The sequence below is a fragment of the Podarcis raffonei genome, chromosome 12 (assembly GCF_027172205.1).
Source record: "Podarcis raffonei isolate rPodRaf1 chromosome 12, rPodRaf1.pri, whole genome shotgun sequence".
NCBI lineage: Eukaryota > Metazoa > Chordata > Lepidosauria > Squamata > Lacertidae > Podarcis > Podarcis raffonei.
This window is the reverse complement of record NC_070613.1, coordinates 61371650-61396111: the sequence shown is the minus strand read 5'-3', so window position 1 is coordinate 61396111 and position 24462 is coordinate 61371650. Positions and strand designations below refer to the sequence as shown.

General features: G+C 44.5%; 1 protein-coding gene across 1 annotated transcript in view; it reads right to left on the bottom strand.

The window, feature by feature from the left end:
- Window positions 1–6185: 6185 nt before the first annotated feature.
- The window catches only part of LOC128398541 (uncharacterized), a 73551-nt gene continuing 55274 nt past the window's right edge, over window positions 6186–24462 (bottom strand). Inside the window, exons 12-15 of the mRNA XM_053359768.1 lie at window positions 16865–17000; window positions 15862–15983; window positions 14635–14784; window positions 6186–6405 (exon numbers count right to left, since the gene is read on the bottom strand). Coding sequence (XP_053215743.1) covers window positions 6247–6405; window positions 14635–14784; window positions 15862–15983; window positions 16865–17000 — 567 coding nt within the window. The 3' untranslated portion in view covers window positions 6186–6246. The remainder of the gene's footprint in view (window positions 6406–14634; window positions 14785–15861; window positions 15984–16864; window positions 17001–24462) is intronic.

Sequence of the window (24462 nt, the reverse complement as noted above, 5' to 3'; positions counted from 1 at the left end):
CAGAAAAGCCAGAGGCAGCAGCGCAGGTCATCGAGGCTTTGACAGCCAGAAGAGGCGGAGGCAGCAGCGCAGGTCATCGAGGCTTTGACATCCAGAAGAGGCACAGTCAGCAGCGCAGGTCATCGAGGCTTTGACAGCCAGAAGGCGCAGCGCCAGCAGCACAGGTCGTCGAGTCTTTGACAGCCAGAAGAGGCAAAGGCAGCAGCATAGGTCATCAAGGCTTTGATAGCCAGAAGAGGCAGAGGCAGCAACGCAGATTGTCGAGGCTTTGACAGCCAGAAGGGGCAGCGGCAGCAGCGCAGGTCGTCGTGGCTTTGACTGCAAGAAGACGCGGAGGCAGCAGCGCAGGTCATCAAGGCTTTGACAGCCAGAAGAGGCACAGGCAGCAGCGCAGATCGTCGAGTCTTTGACAGCCAGAAGTGGCAGAAGCAGCAGCACAGGTCGTCGAGGCTTTGACAGCCAGAAGGAGCTGCAGCAGCAGCACAGGTCCTCGAGGCTTTGACAGCCAGAGGAGGCAGAGTCAGCAACCCAGATTGTCGAGGCTTTGAGAGCCAGAAGGGGCAGCGGCAGCAGCACAGGTCGTCGTGGCTTTGACAGCCAGAAGAGGCGGAGGCAGCAGTGCAGGTCATCGAGGCTTTGACAGCCGAAATAGGCAGAGGCAGAAGTACCAGTCGTCGAGTCTTTGACAGCCAGAAGGGGCAGAGGCAGCAGCGTAGATCGTTCAGGCTTCGACAGCCGGACGGGGCAGCGGCAGCAGCGCAGGTCGTCGTGGCTTTGACAGCTAGAAGAGGTGGAGGCAGCAGCACAGGTCATCGAGGCTTTGACCGCCAGAAGAGGCAGAGGCAGCAGCGTAGATCGTTCAGGCTTTGACAGCCAGAAGGGGCAGCGGCTGCAGCATAGGTCGTCGCGGCTTTGACAGCCAGAAGGGGCAGCGGCAGCAGCGCAGGTCGTCGAGGCTTTGACAGCTAGAAGATGCGGATGCAGCAGCGCAGGTCGTCGAGGCTTTGACAGCCAGAAAAGCCAGAGGCAGCAGCACAGGTCGTTGAGGCTTTGACAGCCATAAGAGGCGGAGGCAGCAGCGTAGATCGTTCAGGCTTTGACAGGCAGAAGGGGCAGCGGCAGCAGCACAGGTCGTCGAGCCTTTGACAGCCAGAAGAGGCAGGTGCAGCAGCATAGGTCGTCTCGGCTTTGACAGCCAGAAAGGGCAGCGGCAGCAGCACAGGTCGTCTCACCGTCAGATCCTAAGTGACACCAGATAAAGTCAAGCAACATTTATGGACTCAAGCCTGATATTCACCTGAGAAGGTGGTGCCTTGTTTTGACCCCCAGGCTTGTTGTGACCCATGGAAGGTATAGAGCTGCCGCCCCCCCTTATCAGACAACAAATATCACGTATTTCATAAGCATATAATGTCATGGTTTTACAGTTGGAGTGTGAGCTCAGTTTCTAAAAAGCACCTCTTGAACGGGTTATTTTGTTTTTTGTTTTTTTATAAATATTTATTAAGTTTTCCAATTTTATGCAAATACAAAAAGAAAAAGAAAAAGAAAAATATTGAAAACAAATCAATTTCAATAACAATTTTTTTGAACGGGTTATTTTGGGATTGATTCAGGTTGGCCCCCAAAGCAGCTCACTTCAGTTCAATGGTCTCCAGCAAGAAGCACCCAGCCACGCATGACCCCTCCTGCCCCTTCTCATCCCAAACTGGCCGCAGCAGAAGCTAGACTGGTGCTTCCATTTGGAACTATGGAGTTCTCCGGTGGTTTCTGGTGGGCCTGGACCCCGCATTCCAACCTCTGGGGCCGGGCATGGCCCTCCCAATCTAATTTGCCTCTGCTCTTCACAGTCAGGTACATTTTGGTGGGAAAGGGAAGGAAGGAGTATGAGCTGGTTGGAATCATGCTGAACCAAATGCATCCTAAGCTGGGTCTGAACTGCAGGAGGGTTTGGACCTGGCTCATAAAGAGCATGAGATGAGGCTTGAAACTGGAGAAATCTCTTCAGTTCAAAGACTTAGTGGCCTCAATAAATAAATGAAAAAAGCTTATTTGGACGAGCAAAGGATTATTATTATTATTATTATTATTATTATTATTATTATTATTATGTCTCCCCACCCCGATACATAGTGGAACAAAGAGAAAAAAAGATATATAATAAACCAGCAGACACACATAAATCAATCTTTAAAGCAGGCAAAAATAAATACATATGAACTTATACCAGCTTTAAGGTGTTTCCAATAGTACATATAAAAATGTAATTTTAAGAAAAATCTTAGCCTTCCAAAGGTGAAGACTTGTCCATCCATTAACGGAATACCTGTGTGATTGCTGCCTGCAGTAACTTGCGCGCTAGGTCATGGAAGTGTCTGTATCAGAGTCGGACATCCCCTAAGTTGGAGCAAAGCCACTGTAAGTGCATCTTTTATTATGTATACATTCATCTTCTATCAAAAAAATATTGTCCATATATATTAGACATGATAGCAGTGAATGCAGCTGAAGTTGTACAATTAAATAAAAAATGTGTAAATGCTAAAGAACATTTGACAGTTAAATTGCGAGGAATAAAGAAACCATTAGAAACATTAGAACAGGCATTCCCTTTTTCCAGTTCCTACCTCCAAGTAAAACGCCATGCCGATGGCTCTCTTCTTATTGTTTGGACAGCACATATATTCGCGTGCCAATCGGGCAATCCTCTTGTACTGTTCAGTTGAGGAGGTGAACAAGGTCCTGAAACATAAGAGTAAGAGACAAAGGATTCACAAGCCTGAAGCTGGCAGGAAGAACCGCTCAGCGTTCCTGCACAACAACCACCACCACCAGGTTACTGTGGTGCCCCGCAAGACGAACGCCTCGCAAGACGAAAAACCCGCTAGACGAAAGGGTTTTCCGTTTTGGAGGCGCTTCGCAAAACGAATTTCCCTATGGGCTTCCTTCGCAAGACGAAAGCCCATAGGGAAATCTCCAGGACAGCGGGGAAGCGCAGCGCGTCTTCCCCACTGTCCTCGGACCTCCTCCGAAGGCTGGCGGTGGGGCGGAGAGACCTCCTCTCTCCGCCCCACCGGCAGCCTTCAGAAGGCTGCTCCGAAGGCTGGCGGCGGGAGGAGGTCTCTCGGCCCCACCGGTAGCCTTCGGAAGGCTGCTCCGAAGGCTGGCGGTGGGGCGGAGAGACCTTCTCCCCGCGCCAGCCTTCGGATGGCTGTCCTGAAGACTTGCGGTGGGAGGAGGGTTTTCCTTCCCACCGCCAACATTCAGAATGCTGTTCTGAATGTTGACGGTGGGGAGGAAAAACCCTCCTCCCACCGCAAGCCCCGGGAACAGAGGAGAAGCGCTGCGCGCCTTCCCCTCTGTTCCCGTACCTGTCCTGAAGGCTTGCAGTGGGGAGAAAAGCCCTTTTCCGCACCGCCAGCCTGGCAAGTGGTCTCCATAGGAACGCATTAATTGATTTTCAATGCATTCCTATGGGAAACCGTGCTTCGCAAGATGAAAAACTCGCAAGAAGAAAAAACTTGCGGAACAAATTAATTTCGTCTTGCGAGGCACCACTGTACTTGAACGCTGAGCAGAGCCTCCCGCCTGCATTCGCTCCATAAGACGCACACACATTTCCCCTTACTTTTTAGGAGGGGAAAATTGCGTCTTATAGAGTGAACAATATGGTACATTTTCTGAAATAAATAAGAAGTTTATCCCCATTTCCCCAGAAAGCAGGCCTTGCTCTTCATGCCTCACCTGCCAGTCCTTTTCACCTTCTTACCTTGCCAGAAGACGAATGCCTTCGAAAAAGCTTTCTGGACTTGACAGCATATCCCAGCAGCCCAAAACCTCAAATTCGTCAAGGTATTCAACACGCCCAATCAGTTGTTTCAGGGCCTGCACAGCGGTCCTGAGTCAAGTGAAGGAATTAAGAATATTATATTTTAAAAATTTGTATACTGCCCTTCACCCGTAGATCTCCGGGCAGTTCACAACATAAAAATGCAAGTTAAAAAGCACAAAATACAGAATAAATGCACCTGGCAAGCCTCCCTGAGGAGAGCAACCCACTAATGGGGAGCCACCACAGAAAAGGCCCCTTCTTGTGTGGAGGAGGCACGTGAAGAGGGGCTTCCGATGATGAGCGCAAGGTCTGGGTAGGTTCATCTGGGGAGTTTTAGGTCCTTGACATCTTGCAGTCCAACCCCAACCATCACCCCCTGCAGCCTCCCCCATGTTTCCAGCACAAGCGGCAACCTTTCGGCTGTGATGGAGACTTAAGGTTTCATGACACGTGAGTCCACCACACCCAAATCAGCCCATCGTACGGGAGAGTCTCCAACATCCTCTCCCATCCTAGGGTCCTTCAGATGTTTTGGGCTACAACTCCCATCTTCAGTCCAGTTGTGCTGGCTGGGGCTGGTGGGAGTTGTGGTCCAAAGCGACTGAAGAGCACAGGGGTTGGGGAAGCCTGGGTCTCCTAGCTATCTAACCTAAGCAGAACCTCCTTGTCCAAATGAAGCCTATCTCTTGGGGGAGGGCTGAGCCATCACCGCTATGGGTCAGAGAGAGAAGGGAGGGCCCCCCCAGGTCCCTTACGTCAGCGGATCGAGATGCGAAGAGGGCTCCGGGATTAGACTTGTCGCCCTCGAACCTCTTCTTCTCGCCTCATGGACAAAACAGATCCGAGTGCTAAGTGCAAACAGCAGGTGGTGGAACTTGCTCTTCAGGATACCTGCAGCCTCAGGCAACGACAGGATATGACACAGAGCGTTGGTAGCCTGGAGGGACAAGGACAGGAGAACGGCATTCAGCAGAGGTCATCGTCAGATCAAGATCTCAGACGCGACTCAGAGCCCCGGTCCATCTCACTCAGTGTTGTCTACACTGACTAGCAGTGGCTGTCCAGGGTTTCAGGCGAGGGACTCCCCGACATGGAGATGCTGGGGCCCTTCTGCATACAAAGCAGGTGCTCACAGGATGGACCACTTATTAAGATGCACCCCCCTCCCAGCAAGAAGCCCCCAGCCCCATCCAGCTCCCATTCAAAACAATCCAGGAGAGAGAAACTGAGTGGTTTTGTACCGCCATTGGCATTTGAGAAGTGCTGCGTCGCCTGGAAGTGACTTCCGCTTTGGGGTCTTCATCCTGCAGCCTTTTCAGGAGGGGTCTCAGCAGCTTGACGCTGGAATACGGATCGGTGACCAACGACTTCCAGATTGTTGCGGCACTTCTGCAATTTTTCAAAACAGAATTTTTCCTTTTTCCTTTTCTTAAAAAAAGTCAGGCCTTTGATATTTTCTTTATATTGCACATACATTAGCAAAGAAAGAAACCACAACTCGGAGCACAATTTTTTGCAAATACGAAATTCAATATCATCAGAGCTGCCCAAGGTCCCAGCTCACAAAGGACCAACGCTGCTTCGTTGTTAAGTACAAAAGTCTTTATTGAAGTTCAGTTTCACTTCCAGAGCCGCAGCGCGCAGCTCTACGTCTCAACTGTCAGACCGCTGATGCTCCGTCTGAGTCTCCTCCCCCCTGGCACCAATTTAAGATTCTAGCCTTACTCCACCTCTTCCTCAGTTCCTTCCGCCTCTGGTTCCGCCTGGCCGTTGGGGTCTCGCCCTTTCTAGACTCTTCTGACGCTGAGTCCCCTGAGCCTTCCCCCTCCCTCCGGCGGGCTTTAGGAGCTGGCTCCCCATCCGGGTCTCCTGCTGTTCCCCGCGCCTGTACATTTGAACTTGGCGCGCGCGCCCAGCCGGTAACTTTTCTCCTGACCGTTTCACTGCTGCTGCTGTCACTGCTTCCCCCTCTGGGGGGGCTAGCTGCAACTGACCTCCCCTCCGTTGGAGGCGTGGTCAGCCCTGACTCACTCACTCTCCCCGCTGGAGGAGACGCTGGCCCTGACACATGTGACTCTTCCCCCCCACTACGCTCTGGTGGGGAAACTGGTCCCGATCCCCCACTGCTGCTTTGGGGTTCCCCTCTGGCTCCTTGTTTCTGGTGCGTCCCCCCTGGGACCCCCCTTGCCCTGACCATCGGCGCCCCCTTCTGGGAATCTTCTGATTTGCTGGAGAAGCTCATGGAATCTCTCGGGCCACTGTCATACCCCCTACGCTGCCCTCGGATTCTTCCCCTTCGCTCTCCATTTCCTCTCTCCCCAGTGCTCCTGCTCCTGAGTCCCTGACAAATATAAATAAATATAAATTAAGAAACCCCTTAAATCTACCCCTCCCCATTTTCACATCACAAAAACTTACTCATCACACTCCATCGAGCAGTCCAACAGGCTGTCTACGACCGGCTGTAGGCGCTTGGTGGCTAGGCTGACAATAGCCGAAAGCGTCTCTTCCTTAGTGCGGGTGTCGGGGATCTGGTGGAGATGGTTGTAAATCTCCTTCACAACCATAGGCAGCTGGAAGAAGATTAAAGAAGACCAGGATGAGAAAGTGTGGTGAACCTGGAGGACTTCCAGTCAGCGCCGGCGATTAATGGCAGACTTTCCCCCGAGCTCCGGGGGAAGCCTGCTCCGCGGGTTCGGGTCCTGTCGCAACGGCGAAGCGGGGACCCTAAAAAATCACAGGCGCGGAAGCCTGTGAGCGAAGAGATCCGGCGGGCACCTTTTGCGCCCCCCCAAAACCGCAAAGAAGCCTTTTTAAAGGCTTTGGAGCGGCAGCGGGAGAACGGCGCGGTGCTGAGGGTCGCTGACAAAGCCTGCTGAGTGAAGCCGCATTGCCATGATCGGAGAGCGCTGATTTCTTCTCTGAAATTTGGACTTTAAAGCAACTACTCATTAGTAGTAATAACGGGCTTAATTTGAAACAAAATTGGGAAGAAATTTGGTACTGCACGGGAAAGGTACAAAAAGGAAGTCTGCCTCCCCGTTGTGTAAATAACCTGAAGCAAAGAGACTGAAAGCTGTAACTTAAGAGGGAATATTTTTTTGGAACTAGTAATCCATCGTTTGGAAGAGTATTTCCCCCCAACGTTTGACAGGAGCGGAGGGGGGTGGAAATTGAACTTTTTATGCCTGTAAGAAAGGAACGCTTAAAAAGAACGTCCGCTGCTTTGATCTCTGGAGTCGGACTGCCTTGACATGGAAACTGAATGGTGGACTGTCAATACATTGGGACTGTTTACAACAGTAACTTTATGTAAAGATACAGTGTCTTTGAATGGACTTATATATAAAATAGCATTGAAAATAAATTTGAAACTGTGGCTAATTGGAAAAAAGGGGGCTTTTAAGAGATATTGGTTATAAAGTTACAAAGTGAAGCTGGAACTTTTCCCCCTAGTGGAGACTTTGTTGTTACAATAACAATCAAGCCACCAGAGTGAGAGCCAGTGGAAATTTCCTTCTCAAAACAAAGTACAAGAGTAAGACGTGACCTTGGCTCTGAATGAGAGTGTTATGGATAAAGAAAAGGGGAAGTCTGAAGAAAGAAGTTTAAGATCAGGCAGACAATACAAGACTGATTTTTCCCACCAGCGGAGAGCTTCAACATCCGGAGGCACGGGCACAGCTGCTGCCTCTCAAACTAAACCAAAAGTTATGTCAGCAGAAGACGCTTTAGCACAAGCACTTGGCAAGATTAATGTATCTTTGGAATATTTAACGAAGCAGGGAACAGAGACAAGTAAACAAGTTGTGGAAACTAATAAACAAATTCAGGAAACTAATAAACAAGTGGCTGAGATCTCAGCAAAAATTGATCTGAACACGAAAAGTATTGATGAATTGGGAAAGAAGGTAAATTCCAACACAGAGACTATTGTAAGACTTTTGGAGGACTCGGCCACAACTCGAAAGATTGCAGAGGAAGCAAAGGAAATAGCGGTTCTCACCCAAGAGAGGATACCACCGGTCATCAGGAAATTGGAGGATCATGATCTGACTTTGTCTATGATTGAACTGCAGAGAAAAGAGAGGAATTTAAGGATAAGATCGGTTCCGGAAAGTGAGAAAGATAACTTGGTGGACTTCCTGACAAAAGAATTTTTGGACTTTTGGCAACAGGGCCTGGAGAAGGAAGAATTTAAGATAGTGAGTGCATTTAGGCTTGGTACAAGACAAAGGAAGAATAAGGCAAGAGACTGCTTAATAACATTAAGGACAAAGGAAGAAAGGGATAAAATTTTGAATCTGCACTATCAAAAAACCCTGGAGATTGAAAATTCTTACGTGGAGATCTTTAAGGATATTCCGAAGCACATTTTGGACGTAAGAACCTACTACAGAGATCTGGTCGTTTTATTGAAGAAAAACAAAATATTCTTCAGGTGGGAATTTCCACAAGGCCTATCTTTCAAATACAGAGGAAGGAAGATAAGAATAAGAACATTGAGTGATAAAGACAAATTCCTGAGAGACCACGAAGAGGATCTACAGAAGGAGGTGGATTCCGGGCAGGAACTGACATCATTGGGAAAAGGAACACTGGATATATCAGACATATCGAACTTGTCATTTGGTTTGAAACCATCGACAGAGGAAGAACAACTACTTGGAGCAACAGGAATAAGTAAATAGTCTCATCATGGCTCTGCAACTTCTAAGTTGGAATTGTAATGGCTTGAATATGCCTCGAAAGAGGAAAGCTGTTTTTCATATATTGAAGAAAGAACAACTGGATTTGATCTGTTTACAAGAAACACATGTGACGAGGTTACAAAGGAAAATATTGGTGAATAAAAGATTGGGTCAAGAATTTATTTCATCAGACAAAGTTAAAAAAAGAGGAGTTGTGATATATGCAAAGGAAAAATTACTACCGAAATTTGTTTTTAAAGATGAACAAGGAAGATTCCTGGCAATTGAAATTCAAATCCAAGGAGAGAATTTTTTAGCCGTAGGAATTTATGCACCGAACGAGGGGAAATCTGAATTCTTTAAGAAGTTGCATGAGATTTTGTTGGACTATATGGATTATAATCTTATTTTGATGGGAGACATGAATGGAGTAGTATCTACTAATATGGATAAAGCACAAAGACAGGTACTCACTAAGGATGGAAGATTACCAAAAACTTTTTGTGAAATGACTGACAATATGGACTTGATTGATATTTGGAGAACAAAGAATCCTCTTGAGAGAGAGGGAACCTTCTTTTCTGAAGCCAAAATGACATGGACCAGAATCGACCAAATCTGGGTTACTAGAGGAATGGCATCAAAGATAAAGAAAGTGGAAATCTGCCCAAAAACCTGCTCCGACCACAATGCAGTAAGAATGGAGATGAAGCAAATATCAACTGGATCCTTTAGATGGAGGATGAATGACACCTTATTTAGAGAGGAAGAAGTGTACAAAAAGGCCCAAAAAACTTTGAGAGATTATTTTGAAATAAACATGAACACTAATGTGGAAAAAAGAGTAATCTGGGACGCAAGTAAAGCCGTTATGCGAGGATTTCTGATACAACAAAATGCAATAAAAAAGAGAAGCCAAAATGAGAAAAAAGACAAGATTTTGGAGAAGATAAAAGAAGGGGGAAAGAAACTAAGATCAAAACTAAAGTCCAAAGAGATTTTGAGAGAAATCAAATTGTATCAAACACAATATATGGAGCTGATGAATCAAGAAATAGAATGGAAAATTAAACAAATGAGACAAAAGACATTTGAATCAGCAGATAAATGCGGCAAACTATTGGCTTGGCAAATGAAGAAAAGACAAAAATTAAATACGGTTACAAATCTAGAAGTGAAAGGAAAGAATGTATATAAGCCAAATGAGATTAGAAACTGCTTCCAGAGATATTTTAAACAATTATATACACAAGGGCCACAGAAAGAGACAGATATAGACAATTTTCTCAAGACTTACGGATTACAAAAAAATTCTTATGAAAGTAAAATAGGTTTGAACCAGAAAATAACTGAACAGGAAATAGAAGGTGCCATTCAAAATATGCAACTGGGCAAGTCTCCGGGACCGGATGGGCTTACTTCCAGATACTATAAAATGTTAAAGGAGTGGCTATTACAACCTATGAAGGAAGTTTGTAATGAAATTTTGGAGGGGAAAAAGGCACCAGAAACGTGGAAAGAAGCTTATATTACACTTATACCAAAGACTGAGACTGAAAAGAACCAACTTAAGAACTACCGCCCTATTTCGTTACTAAATGTGGATTACAAAATTTTTGCTGATATTCTGGCTAAGAGACTGAAAAAAGTTTTGATGGAGGAGATTCACAGGGACCAAGCGGGCTTTCTCCCGAGAAGGCATATGTCAGATAATGTAAGGAATATAATAGACATTTTGGAAAAGCTAGAAGTGAACATAAATACTAAAGCAGTTTTGATATTTGTGGATGCGGAGAAAGCCTTTGACAATATTTCTTGGAGTTTTATGAAGAAGAATCTTCAGGGGATGGGGGTAGGCCAAGGATTTGAAAATGGTATAGGTGCAATATACTCAGAGCAGAAAGCAAAGTTAATTGTAAACAATATGGTTACGGAAGAGTTTAAGATAGAAAAAGGGACACGTCAGGGGTGCCCAATCTCTCCATTACTTTTTATATCAGTCCTGGAAGTCTTGCTGAATATGATTAGAAAGGACCAGTTGTTTAAGGGAGTACAGGTCGGAGCTAAACAATACAAATTGAGAGCATTTGCAGATGATTTGGTACTTACGTTACAAGAGCCAGAATCTAGTACTAAAAGGGTTTTAGAACTAATTCAAGATTTTGGCCAGGTTGCAGGATTTAAATTGAATAAATCCAAAACTAAGGTATTGGAAAAAAACTTAACACCTATGGAAAGGGAGAAGTTTCAGAATGAGACAGGTTTAACTGTGGTTAAGAAAGTGAAATACTTGGGGAGCAATATGACAACTAAAAATGTGAATTTGTTTAAAGATAATTATGAAAAATGCTGGACAGAGGTAAAAAAAGATTTAGAAATTTGGTCAAAATTGAAGCTTTCCTTGTTGGGTCGAATTGCAGCTATAAAGATGAATGTATTGCCTAGAATGTTATTTTTGTTTCAAACATTGCAAATTGTTGACAAGATGGACTGTTTCAAGAAGTGGCAGAAAGATATTTCAAAATTTGTCTGGCAGGGCAAAAAGCCCAGGATAAAATTTAAGATATTAACTGATGCAAAAGAAAGGGGGGGGGGATTTGCCCTGCCAGATTTTAAACTTTATTATGAATCAGCGGCTTTTTGCTGGTTGAAAGACTGGCTACTTCTTGAGAATACAGATATCTTGGATCTAGAAGGGTTCAATAATATTTTTGGGTGGCATGCATATTTGTGGTATGACAAGGTCAAAGCTCATAAAGCTTTTAAAAACCATATTGTCAGGAAAGCACTGTATAATGTCTGGATTAGGTATAAAGACCTGCTGGAGAACAAAACTCCCAGGTGGTTGTCCCCAATGGAGGCAAAGGCTGTGAAAAAACTTAATATGGAGTCTAAATGGCCGAAATATTGGGAAATTTTGGAGCAAGAAGGGGATGTAATGAAATTGCAGAGTTATGAGAAATTGAAAGATAAAGTGAGAGATTGGCTCCATTACTACCAAATAATGGAGGTCTTTAAGTCAGACAGGAAAATTGGCTTCCAGGTGGAAAAATCAAAACTGGAGACAGAACTATTAGAATCCAAAACTAAGAATTTGTCAAAAATGTATAACTTGCTGTTGGAATGGAATACACAGGATGAAATAGTTAAATCAGCTATGATCAAGTGGGCACAAGATATTGGTCATAACATTATGTTCAAGGACTGGGAACGGTTGTGGACCACCGGTATGAAATTTACGGCATGTAATGCCTTGAAAGAAAATATTATGAAAATGATTTATAGGTGGTACATGACTCCAGTTAAGCTCGCAAAAATTTACCACTTGTCTGATAATAAGTGTTGGAAATGTAAAGAGACTGAAGGTACATTCTTTCACCTTTGGTGGACTTGCCCAAGGATTAAGGCTTTCTGGGAAATGATTTATAATGAAATGAAAAAGGTATTTAAACATACCTTCTTGAAGAAACCAGAGGCCTTTCTCCTGGGTATGGTCGGCCAATTGGTGCCAAAGAAGGACAGAACTTTTTTTATGTATGCTACAACAGCAGCAAGAATACTCATCGCAAAGTATTGGAAGACACAAGATCTACCCACCTTGGAAGAATGGCAGATGAAAGTGATAGACTATATGGGACTGGCAGAAATGACCGGCAGAATCCGAGACCAGGGAAAAGAGACGGTGGAAGAAGATTGGAAGAAATTTAAGGACTATCTTAAGAAACATTGTAAAATTATTGAAGGCTAGAACGATGTTGATTTAGAAATTAAGGAGTTAAAAGCTGTAATGATTATGTGGTTAAGAAAAGAAAGGTTAAAAAGTACATAGAAATTAGGGAAAGGATTTGCTGAATTGACTTAATTAGAGAATGGAATACAGAAAGGGGAGGTATGAGGAGGTCGGGAAAGTAAGTTTTATGAATATAAGGGATGGAAATTATACCTGTTTTGTATGTGTGTGTTTTCTTTTTTGGATTGTATGTATTGTTATTGTTTTTGTTTTTACTGTTCTGTTTATTCTGTTTTATATAAATTCCTAAACTTTAATAAATATTATATATATATATAAAAAGAGAAAGTGTGCTGAACCTGTTTCTATTTGGCTTAATGTATGTAGGGTTTGGTGTCAGCGTTACTCGTGCCGGTTCTCTGCTGTTCACTTGTGTTCCTTTGGTGGTGAGAGAGGTTGGGGTTGGCCTAGGGTGTGGTTGTTTGTTTGTGATTGGCTGTGGTGATCTTTGTTTTCGTGTGTGAGTGGGGTGAGTGGGTGTTTTGGATCAGGTTAGCCATATTGATTTGTATGCTGTTGGTGGATTATTGTCATTGTCTTTTTGGGCTGTGTTTGTGATAAAGGGGAGCCATACCAGGATAAAGGCGTCTTCTTCTGTTTGTCCCCGTGTCAGTTTCAGTTTATTGGTTAATTTTTCTAGTAGGGCTGTTTCCCATACTATTTGGTACCATTGGTCCATGCTTACTCCTGACAGGTCTCTCCAGTGTCTGGTTATGGTGTTTCTGGCTGCTGAAAGTAGGTGGGTTATGAGTTCTTTGTGGTGTAAGTGGGCATTGTTGTCTTGGAAGATGTTTAGTAGGGCCAGTTCTGGGGTGATGTCTAGTACTTGCTTAGTTATTTTACATATTTCTCGTATGGCTGTTGTCCAGAATAGTTGGATTTTGGGGCATTCCCACCACATGTGGAGGTATGTGCCTGTGGAGGTGCACCCTCTCCAGCATTTTGGTGAGGTTCCTGGGCGTATTAGCGCTAGTTTTCTTGGTCTTAGGTACCACCTGTAGGTGAGTTTCAGAGTGAGTTCTTTTCGTTGATATGGATTTAAAGGGGGGGGTTAGACCACATTCTGATCCATTGAGTGGGGTTAATCTCATAGCCTATGTCATTCTCCCATTGTTTTTTGATTGCGTCTAGGGGGTTTGTGGGATTTTGGAGTAGTATTTTGTATATTGCGGATACCATCCTTTTACCGTTTCCCTTTGTTGTTAGGAGGAGGTTTTCAAAGGTTATCAGGGGCCTAGTTGCTGCTGATTTTACTGTTGGATTGTTTAAGAGGGCATGTAATTGGTGTTGTGTTAACCAGGGCATTTGGGTGTCTTCTAGTTTGTCTTGTATTTCTTGTGTTGACAAAGGTTTGTTATTTTTACAGAAGTCTATTAGGCGATATAAGCCTTTGGTTTGCCAGGTTTTTATTTGGAGGTTTTGTGCTGCATGGTGGAATAATGGGTGGTACGGCAGGGGGATTAGTGGGGATGGGGTTGGTATTTTCAATTATGTCCCTCTCTAGGTGCACCCATTGTTTTGTCTCATCTTCTAGTATATATGGGATTATATGGAGTATTTGGCTGGCAATGTAATATGCTTCTATGTTGGGGATTCCCCATCTTCCTTCTGAGGTGGGGAGGTGCAGGTATTTGGGGCTTATTTTTGGTTTTTTATGTGAGAAGATAAAAGAGTGTAGTTTTCTCTGCCATCTGTGGAGTTGTGTTGGGGGAATCCAGATTGGGAGGGTTTGGAATAGGTAGGTTAGTTTTGGGAGGGTGATCATTTTGATCATAGCAAAGTTTTATTAATTGACCTCAGTGTTGTACACATTGTGTTTCCTTTGCACTGAAATGAACAGGGTGGAATAATGTAATTAAAATACTACCAAAGCAGACAGCAAGATGAAAAACAGGGTGGTTGATTTTTGGAAGCCAAACTGCAGCAGGATGGAAACAGAGGCGCGAGCCACAGACACGGAAATTGAAGAAGTTTGGATTTGATATCCCACTTTATCACTACCCGAAGGAGTCTCCAAGCGGCTAACATTCTCCTTTCCCTTCCTCCCCCACAACAAACACTCTGTGAGGTGAGTGGGGCTGAGAGGCTTCAGAGAAGTGTGACTGGCCCAAGGTCACCCAGCAGCTGCATGTGGAGGAGCGGAGACGCGAACCCGGTTCCCCAGATTACGAGACTACCGCTCTTAACCACTACACCACACTGGCTCTTCTTACTTCCCACACAATGCCTTCTTACTTCCCAGAAACAAGCTAATTCTAAGTCCGAAGAGAATGTTTAATTTAGAGGAAACCTGCTCCCCCTGCCTCCGTTTTGAGCCTTACGTCCTCCATTTCCATCCCACATTCCTCAAGGAAGGACCTCAGGAGCTTTCCTGCAGCCTGAGAGACGGCTCTGTCTTCCACTGTCAGGTTGTCAATCGCCTTCAACACGACTTCGTTGATCTGGCTGGGCTTGAGGTGCTCCCCAAAAGCCTGGCACAAAGAAGAAAGAAGAGGGAGTTTTCTTCTGCTCCACACTCTGACCACGTTTCAGTAGTCCAAGGGTGCCTTCACAAACCAAGTGAAAGACATCTCCACTCTGCCTTGAGAGGGTTGAACTAAGTGACCCCCACGTCCCTTCCAACTCTACAATTCGGTGATTCTGTTTATGTGTTTATTTAAGTAGCTGAAAGATTTTACAACAAAGAAAACTAAAAGTCAGGTGACGCCTTGCTATTTTCGATCCACATCTTAAATTGGTTATGACATTGGAACATGAAGAGGTTCAATCTAAAATCAGACTAGAAAATTAAAAAAAAATTCTCGCAGGAACAGAGAGGGTGAATAATAGTGGCTATCCGTTATATAACCAATGCCAAACAGACTGGGTGGGAACCTGCTGGCTGTGTGTTTAGTTCTTAATATACAACAAAAACACCCACCACAAGGTTGGCATAGTTCATTGGCTTGGCAGTGCCTTGTGAAAGATGTATTGAATGAGTCAACTTTTCCTATTCTTTTTCCGCCCTGAGGAGCCCAAGGTGGCAATGCATGGTTCTCTCTCCTCCCCGTTTTAGTCTCATGAGGTAGGTTAGACTGAGAGACTGTGACTGACTCGTGAGTTTCAGGGCTGAGTGGGGATCTGAACCCTAGGTCTCCCAGCACCTGGTAGAATTTCAATAAGTAGAATTCTGCATGCAGTTTAGGCTACCGGGCACTTGTCTTTGAGCAATTTATTCTAATACAATGCATTTCTGAATGTTATTTACACTAATAGCTCACGCATGGATTTTTTTACACACTGTTTGGCATTGCGAAATTCAAGGACGTGTGAATTTCAAAGGCGGGTTGTGTTTCAGTTCTCCTATTGTTTCTGAAAGCCTCGATTTGATAGCTTTGGCTTCCAGTGTGAACTGCTCTGAATCTCTCCCTCATCCCTAGAAGGCGTGGGCTGCCTGAGGGCAGGCTGAAGTTGGTGGGGCAGGGCCCCATTGGCCCGAGTGAGCAAATCTTTGCTAACTGGGAGTGGCTGCGGTCTTAGCAATAAAGAGTACAAAAAGCCACCCCTACCTTGGCCACTTTTGCGATGTGGTAGTGGAAGAGGGAGGGCCCAGGGATGAAGAAGTCTTCTCGGACCCATCTGACCATGTTGCCTTTCTTATTTTTATTCCTCCTCTTCTCCAGTTCCTTACCTAAGCAGGGTCGGGTTTTGGAATATGCATGCAAAAGAACCCAGCATTAGTGCTCCCTGCTCAAAACCTCCAGTTTTCCCACTGGAACCAACAAAAACAATTATCGATTTCACCTCAAAAATTATAATTCAGAACTGGGAAAAAGGTTCAGAAGGGGGCAACCAAAAGGACTGGGGTGCTTGTGGAGCTGGTTGCAGCATTTGGGGGGGGGTTCCGTTTAGAAAAATGGCGAGGAAGAGGAGACACAATGTATGGCATGGAGAAAGTGGAGAGAGAAAGCTTTCTCTCTCACCGTCAGAACATGAGAACAACTGGACCTCCAATGAAACTGAAGTTTCAGGATGGTCCTTCTTCTTGCAGTGCACAGCTAAACTCTGGAACTCCCTGCCACAGGAGGCACTGATGGCCACGGACAAAGATGGCTTTCAAAGAAGATGAGGCAAATTCATGGAAGAGAAGGCTACCCATGGCTATTAGCCAGGATGGCTATCCTCTGCCTCCATGGTCAGAGGCAGCAAAGTACAGGAGTAGAAAGAGCTTGAATTCTGCTTGCTGGATTCCCACAGGCATCTGGTCAACCCCTGTGGGAACAGGATGCTGGGCTGGGCTGGGCCACTGGTCAGGTCCAGAAGGCTTTTCTGATCTTCTTCAGCAGTGAATCCCTCCCCCAAGACTGCCCTCTCGTCTCTGGCCAACAGGGTGTTGGCGTTAGGCCAGTGCTGGCACGAATCCTGGCCCTCCTGAACTCCCGGATCAACACCAGCAGCAGCCAGCATGGGCAACACTCAGGGATGATGGGAGTTGGAGCAGCCTCTGGAGGGCTACAGATCTCCCACCCTGCGGCTTACAAGAAACAAGCCATTTCCCAGCATCACCCTCACCCATTTTGGCTATCATGATGTAATGGAGATGGTACAAGGCCTCCGCTGACTGCAGGCCAATCTCCTTCACGTTGTCTGCGAGGTGAAGGGACAAGAGCGCCACCAGCTGTCCAAGAAGGGGGAAATCCTGGGATACCTAGGAGGTGGAAAGAGAGAGATGCACAGTCAGCCCTCGTCCCACAGAGCCCAGCAAGAGAAAACCGTCTGGCATGCTTTCAGTCAGCAAAGGTGACAGAGGGGCGCAGGGCAAGAGAGCTGTGCTTAGGTGGCCCACCCTAGGCTTGCCCCAGGGCTTTTTCCCCAGCCAGAACTCACTGGAACTCAGTTCTGGCTGTTGAATGGTTGAATGTTGAATGGTTGAATGTTGAATGGCTGTGTCATTCATTGAATGGCTGTGTCAGCATTTGGGTGTAGTATATAAGGAGCAGCACCTAGCTCTCCCATTACCCTGGGGGATGAGTTGGTGGTTGGGTCTGGTTTGTTGATGATGTATTTAGTGTATAAGGAGTTTTTGTTTTTGATATTAAAACCTTGTTTAAGTTATTTTTGAGTCCCTTTTTAATGCATGGTCTCCCCAGCAAGCTCTCTGCAGTGCTACTATACTGCAAATAGCTAACATCTTTGGTTATGGGCCCAGCTGCTGAGTGGATGACTGCATATTTTTGGACTCTGAGAAAGGTTTGAAAACTCCTTCTCCTGTTAGTGTAGTTTCTGTGGGTCTGGAAGAGTTCCAGAATGGTTGACCGGGTTCCAGAAGCCAAGAAGGCTCTGGTGTTCCCACAGCTAACAGATGAGAACTATAGTTTATGGTCTTTTCGGGTGGAGGCGCTTTTGACCTCTAGAGAAGTATGGACCTATGTAACTGATGACCCTCCTGACCCTGTAACTAATGCTTGGTCAAAAGGAGATGCGAAAGCCAGGGCAATAATTAATTTGGCAGTCAGCAACCAGCAAGTAGTCTATATAAGAAATAAGAAAACTGCCAAAGAAATGTGGGACAGTCTTGCAGCAGTGCATATTAGAAAAGAGTCAGCGTCCGCATTGACGTTTTTCAAGCAGCTGTACCAGACCAAGTTGCAGCCTGGTGGTGATTTGGCAGCACACTTTTTTTAAAAAAAAAATAATATTTATTAAAATTTCAAAAGAAATTACAAAAGTAATAAAGAGATAGAAAAAAGAAAACAAAAGATACAAAATACAGAGGAAATAAAAACAATTAAAAATAAATCCATCATTCCATGTCTTGCCTTTCATTTACTTGTTTCCCTGACCTCCTCACACCTCCCTTTTTTGTATTCCAGTTCGAATGGTTAATTCAGCAAATCCTTTCCCTCTTTGTTTTTATCTTAATTCTTTATCTTAACATATTATAACTTTATATTTTCATCTATTAACAATCCATTTTACATACTCCTTTTAACATTGTTGCTAAAACCGCTTCATTTCATTCCGACATCATTTTAGCATTCCTTAATTTTACAATGTTTCTGTAGATAATCTTTAAATTTCTTCCAGTCTTCTTCCACCGACTCTTCTCCCTGGTCTCGGATTCTGCCAGTCATTTCCGCCAATTCCATATAGTCCATCACTTTCATCTGCCATTCTTCCAAGGTGGGAAGATCTTGTGTCTTCCAGTACTTTGCAATGAGTATTCTTGCTGCTGTTGTAACGTACATTAAAAAAGTTCTATCCTTCTTTAACACCAATTGGCCGACCATGCCCAAGAGAAAGGCCTCTGGTTTCTTCAAGAAGGTATATTTAAATACCTTTTTCATTTCATTATATATCATCTCCCAGAAAGCCTTAATCCTTGGGCAAGTCCACCAAAGGTGAAAGAATGTACCTTCATTCTCTTTACATTTCCAACATTTATTATCGAGCAAATGGTAGATTTTTGCAAGCTTGACTGGTGTCATGTACCACCTGTATATCATTTTCATAATATTCTCTCTTAAGGCATTACATGCCGTAAATTTCATACCGGTGGTCCACAACTGTTCCCAGTCAGCAAACATAATGTTATGTCCAACATCTTGTGCCCATTTAATCATAGCAGATTTAACCGTTTAATCCTGAGTATTCCATTTCAACAGCAAGTTATATATTCTTGATAGTATCTTAGTTTTGGGGTCTAACAGTTCTGTTTCCAATTTTGATTTTTCCACCTGGAAGCCAATTTTTTTGTCCAGATTGTAAGCCTCCCTTATTTGATAATAATGAAGCCAGTCTCACACTTTATCTTTTAGTTTCTCAAAACTCTGCAATTTCAATTTGTCTCCTTCTTGTTCCAAAATCTGATTTGGCAGCACATTTGAGACGTCTGGAGGCAATACGCTGCAAATTAATTCAAAGGGACATAGAGATACCTGATATTCAGTATGTTTTTATCATTCTTTGTTCCCTTAATGAGGACTTTGATGGTGTAGCTAGCCAGATATCTGCCGTTCCACCAGCACAATTAACTGTGGAAGGGATAACGGCAAGATTAATGGGCGAGTTGGATAGAAGGGAGGCTTGTGCCATAAGCACTCCTATTTCCAGAAACAATGAGGAACGCCATATGCAAACTTGTGGTGATACGACTGCATTTAAAGCTGCAAAGCGTTATTGGTTCTGCAATAAGCAGGGACATTTTGCAAAGGACTGCAGATCCAAAAGAAAGCAAAGTACTCCCAAGTCTGTTTCTGTTCGTCAGTCACGGTCGTCAGCCCAGCAGCCGACATCGTACCGTAAAGACAGAAACGAGCCGCGAGCTTTTCATGCTCGGAGTACAGATCGTAAAAGAATTAAAGGTGCCAAGTGGAAGTCTTTTATTGTGGACTCAGGAGCATCCCAGCACATTTGCAATGATCGAAGCTTGTTTATTTCTTTTGAAGAGGAAATTGGTAATGTACATTTAGCCAATTCACAAGTCTTGCAGTCGCTTGGCAGGGGTACTATTAAACTTGACTCTTTAAACATTACGATAGCGAACTGCATTTACTGCCCGTCAGTGGACAATTTATTGTCAGTAAGATGTTTTGCTCGTCAAGGCATAACTGTGCATTTCTTAAAGTCAATGTGTGAGTTTTTCGATGGGAACAAACATCTATTGTATGCCCAGGACTCTGATGGTTTATATAGACTGTATTTTTGCACCTACTCCCAATCGCCTATAAATTGCAGAGCAGCACAGTCAAGCCAGGGGTTGAGGAATGTAAGGCCACATTCCGGGTGTGCCCATGAAGCACACAGAATTCTGGGACATCTGAATTTTGCTGATGTAATTAAGACAAAGAATATTGTTAATGGCCTAAACTTAAAACCATGTAAATTCTTTATACAATGTCTATCCTGTTGCAAGAATAACATTAAGGTTGCACTCAAGGGTAGGTGCTCAGATAGGAAAGTAACTGAGCCATTTGAGCGTGTACATTATGATTTAGTTGGGCCACTCCCACCATCATTAGGGGGTTCTAAGTACTGGCTTACCCTGACTTCCGGAGGCGGCACCATCGGTAATGGCGGATTCCCTCCAGCTGTGAGGGAATAGCTCCACGGAAATCGGGTCTAGTCGCGACGGCGATGCGGGGACCCCTTAGAAAACTACAGGCGGGAGAAGCCTGTGTTCGTGGGACTCAGCGGGCACCTTCAGCGCCCCCCTAACTGCGAGGGAACCCCGCAAGGGGTCCCGGAGCGAAACGGGGAGATAGGCGCGGTGCTGAGAGCCAACTGCTTCTTCCGTGGAGCGAAGCCGCACAGCTGTTGCCGGAGAGCGCTGACCTTTTTCCTGGGACAATTTGGCTAACAAACAACTACCCGTGAGTAGGTCAAGTTCAAAGACCGGGGAATTTAAGGAAAATAGGATTAATTTGGCACTGAAACGGGAAGGCGCAAACAGGAAGTCCGCCTTCCTTTTTGTATATAGATCAAAGCAAAGACTGATCAAGCTAACGCTGGAGAGCTGGGTTTAAAAGGACTTAAATCCTAACGTCAAATTAAAAGATTTCCCTCCCTGAATTGCAGGAGAGGGGAGGGAAGAGGAGAAAATGTATTTTGCCTGCAAAAAAAGTGGAGAGAAAAAGGAGTAAAGACCACCACTTAATCCTTGGGAACGGACTGCCAGATTAATAAAATTGCTGTACTGAGAATCACACTATTTATGGACAATGTAACTTTGTGACAGTTAACTCTGCAAGTGAGACACTTTTACTCTGAGGGTTACTTTGGACTTGGAACTGTTGCTTTTTTCTTTTGTAGAAGGGGGACTTTGGAAAATCGGAAAAGAGACTCTATTGCAATACCATTGATCGTTACTGTGTCCCCCTAGAGGAACTTTGAAATTGTTGCAACTAGCCAGGGGATTTTCCACTCTTGACTGGCCTGGGAAACTTCCACAGCAAAACAAGTTTTGGCCGTGGGATTGACCTTGATTTTCAGATCCTTAGATAAAGTGGCATGGCAGACTTGCTTCAGGAAAAGACAACAAGATCAGGAAAGGTTAGACAGCAGCAGACTAGTGTAACGCAGCAGCGCAGAGCATCCATATCTGCCTCTGCATCTGTATCTGCCCCTTCTGCATCACAAGGAAAAGATCCTGCACAAGGAAAAGATCCTGCACAAGTTGGGTCTAAAGGAATGGCTACTGAAGAGGGATTCACTTCAGTATTAAATAAAAATTTTGAAACCTTGGAAAAATTAAGTAACCAAGTTACTGAAGCGACTACTAAAATTGACCAAAATACTACTAGCATCAACAATTTGGGGCAGAAGGTGAACTCAAATACAGAAGCTATTGAAAGACTGTTGCAAGAATCCGCTTCGAACCAAAAGGCAGTTGAGGAAGCAAAGGAAAAAGTGCTGGCTGTAGAGGAAAAGATTCCAACTATATGCAAAGAGCTAAAGGACCACCGGTCGCTTCTGTCTATGATCGAACTTAAGGAAAAACAGACTAATCTGAGGATCAGGGCGGTCCCTGAATTGGAAAAAGACAGTTTAAGTGACTTTCTTACGCAGGAATTTGCAGAATTTTGGAATTTGGATGCTAAGCAAGATTTCAAGATAGTAAGTGCTTTTAGACTTGGAAGAGGAGGGAGAAAGAACAGGGTGAGAGACTGTTTGGTTACCCTCCGAACGAAAGAAGAGAGAGATAAAATACTGAGTCTGCACTTCCAGAAGACCGTGGAAATAAACGATTCAAGAGTGGAGATATTCAAGGATATTCCGAAATACTTATTGGATCTTAGAACTAACTACGGAGATCTGGTGGCCCTGTTGAGAAGTAACAGAATTGTTTTTAGATGGGAATTCCCTCAAGGCCTATCCTTTACCTTTAAAGGGAAAAAGTTCAAAATAAGATCAGTGGAAGACAAGGAAAAATTCCTGAGAGACCACGAAGAAGACCTGCAAAAAGAAGTTCTAGAAGAGCTAAGAGCTTTAAAACCAGGAGTACTAGACATAGTACCACCACCTTTGGGATTGGACAAATTAGAAAAAGTGATACCACCGTCAGAACAAGAGGAATTACTGGGAGCAGTTGGAGGAAAGTAGAATAAATACACCATGTCTCTGCAATTATTAAGTTGGAACATTCATGGACTTAACTCCCTGGAGAAGAGGAGGAAAGTTTTTCATTTATTGAAAAAGGAACTGTCAGAGCTGCCCGAGGTCCCAGCTCACAAAGGACCAACGCTGCTTCGTTGTTAAGTACAAAAGTCTTTATTGAAGTTCAGTTTCACTTCCAGAGCGTGCAGCTCTACGTCTCAAACTCTAGATCGCTGATGCTCCATCTGAATCTCCTCCCCCCAGACACCAGTTTAAGACTCTCGCCTTACTCCACCTCTTCCTCTGTTCCTTCCACCTCTGGTTCCGCCTGGCCGTTGGGGTCTCGCCCTTTCTAGACTCTTCTGACGCTGAATCCCCTGAGCCTTCCCCCTCCCTCCGGCGGGCTTTAGGAGCTGGTTCCCCATCCGGGTCTCCTGCTGTCCCCCGCGCCTGTACATTTGAACTTGGCGCGCGCGCCCAGCCAGTAACTTTCCTCCTGACCTTTTCACTGCTGCTGTCACTGCTTCCCCCTCTGGGGGGGCTAGCTGCAACTGACCTCCCCTCCGTTGGAGGCGTGGTCAGCCCTGACTCACTTTCTCTCCCCGCTGGAGGAGACGCTGGCCCTGACACATGTGACTCTTCCCCCCCCACTACGCTCTGGTGGGGAAACTGGTCCTGATCCCCCGCTGCTGCTTTGGGGTTCCCCTCTGGCTCCTTGTTTCTGGTGCGTCCCCCCTGGGACCCCCCTTGCCCTGACCGTTGGCGCCCCCTTCTGGGAATCTTCTGATTCGCTGGAGAAGCTCATGGAATCTCTCGGGTCACTGTCATACTCCCCTACGCTGCCCTCGGATTCTTCCCCTTCGCTCTCCATTTCCTCTCTCCCCAGTGCTCCTGCTCCTGAGCCCCTGACAGGAACAATTGGACTTAATTTGTTTACAGGAAACACATGTGATAAGGCTACACAGGAAAGTATTGTTTAATAAAAGATTGGGTCAAGAGTTTATTTCATCGGATAAGGTTAAAAAGAGAGGAGTTGTAATTTACACCAAAGAGAGCCTGTCACCGAAATTTGTTTTAAAAGATGATCAAGGAAGATTTGTGGCAATCGAAATTCGATCACAAGGAGAAAAATTTTTAATAGTAGGAGTTTATGCACCAAATGAGGGAAAATCTGAATTTTTTAAGAAATTGCACGAGACATTGTTAGACTATATGGATCACAACATCATTATGATGGCAGATATGAATGGAGTGGTATCTACAAATATGGACAAGTCGCAGAGACAGATTGTAACTAAAGATGGCAGACTACCAAAAACCTTTTTTGAACTGACTGACAATATGGACTTGATTGACATTTGGAGAATTAAGAACCCCCTAGGAAGAGAGGGAACATTCTTCTCTGAAGCCAAAATGACATGGACAAGAATTGACCAAATATGGATAACCAGAGGACTGGCACCTAAGACTCAAAAAGTGGAAATTTGCCCAAAAACTTGCTCCGACCATAATGCTGTGAAAATGGAGATGAAACTAACACCAATCGGTTCCTTCAGATGGAGGATGAATGACACCTTATTTAGAGATCAAGAGGTTATCAAGAAGGCCCAAAAAACCTTGAGAGACTATTTTGAGATAAATTTGAATACTACTACTGAAAAAAGAATAATCTGGGACGCAAGTAAAGCAGTTATGAGGGGGTTTCTGATCCAACAGAATACAATAAAGAAGAGAGCCCAAAATGGAAAAAAGATAAAATTTTAGAAAAAATAAAGGAGGGTGAGAAGAAACTAAGAGCGAAACCAAAGTCACAAGAGATTCTGAGAGACATAAAGTTATATCAAGTGCAATATATGAAGATGATGAACCAAGAAATTGAATGGAAAATTAAACAAATGAGACAAAAGACATTTGAACCGGCTAATAAATGTGGAAAATTGTTAGCTTGGCAAATGAAAAAAAGACAAAAACTTAACACTATCACAAATTTGGAAGTGGAAGGAAAGAACATTCAGAATCCAGTGGAAATTAGAAAATGCTTCCAGAGGTATTTTAAAGAGTTATATACACAAGGG